The sequence below is a fragment of the Hyposmocoma kahamanoa genome, unplaced genomic scaffold, assembly GCF_003589595.1.
Source record: "Hyposmocoma kahamanoa isolate Upper Pololo Valley unplaced genomic scaffold, ASM358959v1 97, whole genome shotgun sequence".
Lineage (NCBI taxonomy): Eukaryota > Metazoa > Arthropoda > Insecta > Lepidoptera > Cosmopterigidae > Hyposmocoma > Hyposmocoma kahamanoa.
This window is the reverse complement of record NW_020655294.1, coordinates 2,084,175-2,088,823: the sequence shown is the minus strand read 5'-3', so window position 1 is coordinate 2,088,823 and position 4,649 is coordinate 2,084,175. Positions and strand designations below refer to the sequence as shown.

The window sequence follows — 4,649 nt, the reverse complement described above, 5'->3', positions numbered from 1 at the left end:
AAACCCTTGCCCCGTGGCGTCCCGGTGTCCTTCATCTGTACAAAATTGTATCCAAAAAATTAATAGACTGTCTGGGAAACCAAGGGCTGAACGCATTAGCAAAGCCATACAATGGGGGAACGCTGTCAGCATCTTAGGCACCTTGCCGTGAAACCCAATTTTATTCATATAATTAATCCGTTTTACTTTTTAGTATTTAAGGTTTTATTGTACAGTGGATTGAGGAACATACAAATACAACATAGTATTTAAAACGAATCTAGATACTTATCTTAAAAAAAGCGACTGGAGAAAACATGTCACTTGTCGGCAAACATATCGGCCTGTCTATTAGGCGCTTTCCAAACGATTTTAAAGATGGTAAACAAACCAAGACAATTCAGTTTTAATTTCAATTTATTACATCAATAATTTTGATAAAGTACAAAAATCTAAGCACGTATAAAAACTATGAAAAAATTGTAAATTTATTATTTAAATATCAACATGTCGGCTTTATTGCACGGAAACTTTCTTCTAGTGAAATTTTTACCCCATTGGATGAATTTGGTAGCATGAGCGCCACCCAACAATTCATTTACTACAATCATGATTACTTCATCGTCCGTACTGCCTTGCAAGTACGAACGAACCTGGAACATAATTTGAAATTTACATATATACCTTAAGTAGATATTTTTATCTCCGGTAATAAAATATAAATAACTAAATATATATTAGGATAAATTACATTCGTTGGTTACTCACTATGGGCCTCATAAAAAAGCTCAGTCACCCAACCAGCTACGGAGAGAGCAATGCTCGGCATTTCTTTCCGTGATCGAATCAGAAATGAGGAGATCCGTAGAAGAACGAAAGTCACCGACATAGCTCGAAGAATTAGCAAGTTGAAGTGCAGTGGGCAGGGCACATAGCTCGCAGAACTGACGGCCGTTGGGGCAGAAAGGTTCTCGAATGGAGACCATGAACCGAAAGGCGTCCAGTGGGACGGCCCCCTACTAGATGGAGACGAATGACCGTGCAACGGCGGCGGATAACCGATGGATACACATCGCGTCCGATTGGCTAGTCTGGAAATCTTTAGGGAGGCCTATGTTCAGCAGTGGACGTCTTCCGGTTGATATGACAATAATAACGACGTATTTTGCTCTGTGGGACCAGAGTAAGTAATTACAGCACTTGTGTTATGGAAATCGGAAACAACGACGGTACCACAAACATCCAGACCCGAGACAATATAGAAAAGTTGGTTTTTCTACAACCCAACGTGCCTACTCACTGTTGCCTTATAAATGTTCTTTTTTTTAATACCTAGTAACGGGACGAATAAGTCGTACGCCTGGTGTTAAGCGACACGTCTTTCCATTGCAGTTACAGTGCACTCAGAACTTTAAATCGGTTTGAGGAACACTGCCACTGCACCTATCACCCTGAATCATAACTTGGGTCACATAAGCCTGTAATTTTACCCTTATCCTTCAAAACCGAAAAGCTAAACTGCTTGGAGGCAGAAATAAGGTAAGGTGGCAGTGCGTTCTTGGACGAATTCTTTCACAAGAAGCTCACTGGAACTAAATTAGTCTTGTTTCTTTTAACCTGGCCTTTTTTAAATACGTTCTCATTAGGCTCAAACTCACATAAACATCGAACTCCCCGAATTGGTCGCTGGTGAACAAATCGACAGTCTGATCATAGAAGTCCTGGTGTGCCTTGTACCCTCGGCAGAACTTGGTCTGTGTATCTGACATCTTCATTACCTTATTGTAGCAATTGTTTTCTGTCACGTTGCCATAACAGCTCAATGCTACTATATTGATGGGCTGTAAAATAAAAGAAGCATCTAAGTATTGTAGCAGTCAGACCCAATTAGAAGATGTAGAGGATCTCGACGAGCTCGTAAAATTAGAGACGATTTCAGTTGTTTGTAATACATTGGCAATATGTTACTGGTTTACAGGAGTAGTAGTTGGTTGCTTATAGAAGTACAATTAAAAAGTGAACGTCCTTTTTGACCTCTGTTAGTGCGTACAAAAAGTTCGTTAAATTGTGGTAGGGAATAACATGTAAGTGGTGTTAGTTGATTGGTTCAACATAGAATAGGCCTACGTAATGTGCCCTTGATGAACGTTTAGATACTGCTTCAAAAGTTATATTAAAATGCGTTCGCAACAATATTTAATATTGGACAGGTATATTAAACAGCCTCCGTGATCGAACGATTACCATGCTGGTCTGTCATGCAGAAGTCCCGGGTTCGGTTCTCTGGACGAGATAAATATTTGTATCATTTGTGGTTGTCTATGTGTGTGTCCGTGGAACCCGCGACATAGGGTTATCAGTGTATGCATTATTATTATTAAAATGAAGAAACATTCATAAATTTCTCACAGATTTCTCAAAACGCCATTTAAACCAGCCATTCCCCGAACGTTAGAACTTGAACCTTTTCAGGGTGATAGTAAATAGGCGCTATTTAGGTGTGCGTGCTTCATGATCGTCATTTTCCATCAAGTGAAATGGACGTCAAACGCGTTTAATTTTGTAAGAAGAAGAGACCCAATACAAACATTTATAACAACACATAAATAAATTCGTAAGATCTGCGGCCTCGGGCTGTAGCCTAGTTGGTTAAAGGCGGTAGCCACGTTGAGGCAACAGACCCTGGTTCGAATCCAGACAGATCGATGGAATTTTTTTTTATAACTAGGTTGGGGCTAACCGCTCTCCCAACTGACGGAACGAATCATCAGGCCTCATGAACGTCTGTATGTGTTTTAACGTCGATACAATGCTATAATTTCGTTTATAAAAAAAATAATTCTGAAATAAAACCAGTGTCGCTACCGCTCGACCCCAGCAAAATGAAGCATGTTAATACCGGAAAAACATTAATTCGAACTAAGATAGTATCGACGTTTCGGAATTTGTGGTAGTGAAAACGTGATGTTATTTTGGCTATATTTTGACTTTAACATATACCATGTCAAGAGCAGCTCGAACAAGGTCCATGTTTCTACGAGGATCCACAGCCAGCATATGAACCGGCGTTTTGGGATCAACAGGGGTCGTGATTTTTAGCACCTTTCGCCAGTAACTATTCATCACAATAGATATAGCTTTCGAAAATGGTGTAGCGTCTTCTATTCTTCCTGTGGGCCTGCAAAATAACATTTTTTTAGTAGCAGGATAGTTCCTTGTGAAGGAGTTCTTCAAGTCGATATTACCTCAGATCGCATACAATGTTTTCCCGAACTAACACGGTTAATTTTGCTTGAGTCGAGCAGCAATGTATATCGTATAGTGTACGTGCTCCATTTAGTTCAATTAATATTTAAAAAAAATTGGTATATGTAAAATACCTATTGAATACATTGGTTTTCTTGTAAAATTTTAACCGGCGGATTTGCCGGATCGGTAAAACTGCCAGAAAGGCTAGTGGCTGTATAATTTATATGAAGCTATTCACATTACGCCGGACCCGGCAAGAATGCCGAGCTCGGCATTGTCATAGATGCTGCCGGCAGAATCATCAATAGATTATGCTGTCATTCGAAAATAATTGAAGAACTTTGACTTGTCACTTCTGAGTTGGCCCATTAAAAATCTTTCCCGTAAATTCCCTAGCGCGGTGCTATGAGTGTGTGCGTTATTATTAATAAAGAGGAAATTACAGCTCGATAATTCGGAAAATGTCTTGAAAATATTTGAATCTTCATCTTCAGATAACTATCCTTTTTAAAAAACGTACTGTCAGGGCTATTTACAATCTAGGTCCAAACTATTTAAAGAAATTAACATTCTTATGCTTAACATTATATGTTAAGACGAGCAGTTTTTTGTTCACAATTAAAAAATAACTTTATACGCCCCTGATATGTACTTACAAGTTAGAATAAAAATTCAAGACATCGACGACGTGCGTGTTCATTTTCGCCTGAAAGTTTTCTTTTACAGCCAAATTGATGCTAAAGAGAGCCAACAACAATGCTAAATGGCGTATCATTCTGAAAAAATAATAGCACGTTTAGTCAATTCATAAAAAAACTTATATTAAAATTAAAAAACTTCCAACACGGACAGTGTACTCCACAAAGCCAATAAAGTCACTATATGTAAGCTAACCACTCGTTGTCACCAAACACGATTATTATTATTATTAGGGTGGCTTCATTCGGAGCCTATTACAGCCATTCATCACTGCGACCATTAACTGATCTATTGCGATCACAACTAATTACAGTCAGAGCCAAACGACAGCATTGAAGAACTGAAGGATTTTCCTGGCTCCTATAGTTTTTATTTCCTCTGGTTGTGACATGTGCCTTCCTAGGATGAAACTTCGTACAGATCAGAGGACAGCATTGGGTGGGAAGATGCACAGGAGCTTCATCCGCCTTGTGGCAGAAATTACACTCTCTGTTCTCTGTCTGCCCACTATTTGACCACTATTTTTAAGTGTGTCCGTTTGGGAACTACGATGCCACATACAAACAAACAGACTCCCTTTCGTTCTGAGCGTAAAAATCAGTACACGGTCACACGCTTATGTCCGACATCGAGTATATAACCAGAAATAGAAACGAAATGTCATTTAATTGCTTTGGAAACTATTTTGCCAAATCATTACGGTGACAACTGCGCTCCGATTG

At 39.1% G+C, this 4,649-nt stretch overlaps 1 protein-coding gene across 1 annotated transcript; it reads right to left on the bottom strand.

Moving 5' to 3' along the window:
* Nucleotides 1-455: 455 nt before the first annotated feature.
* Nucleotides 456-4,137, bottom strand: LOC113238627. The gene is made up of 4 exons (XM_026475454.1): nucleotides 3,885-4,137; nucleotides 2,980-3,157; nucleotides 1,638-1,820; nucleotides 456-632 (listed from the first exon to the last, which is right to left on the bottom strand). Exons 1-4 carry the CDS (start codon nucleotides 4,001-4,003, stop codon nucleotides 471-473), a joined length of 642 nt encoding a protein of 213 aa, XP_026331239.1. The 5' UTR covers nucleotides 4,004-4,137; the 3' UTR covers nucleotides 456-470.
* Between the last annotated feature and the right edge of the window lie 512 nt (nucleotides 4,138-4,649).

Bases quoted from the DNA above. Each gene is read 5' to 3' on its own strand.
- LOC113238627 (XM_026475454.1), bottom strand. From the start codon at position 4,003: ATGATACGCCATTTAGCATTGTTGTTGGCTCTCTTTAGCATCAATTTG. The intron at 3,158-3,884 runs GTAAGTACATAT...GTTATTTTGCAG, and splicing joins TTGAATTTTTATTCTAACTT to GCCCACAGGAAGAATAGAAG. The intron at 633-1,637 runs GTGAGTTTGAGC...ATTATGTTCCAG, and splicing joins TCGGGGAGTTCGATGTTTAT to GTTCGTTCGTACTTGCAAGG.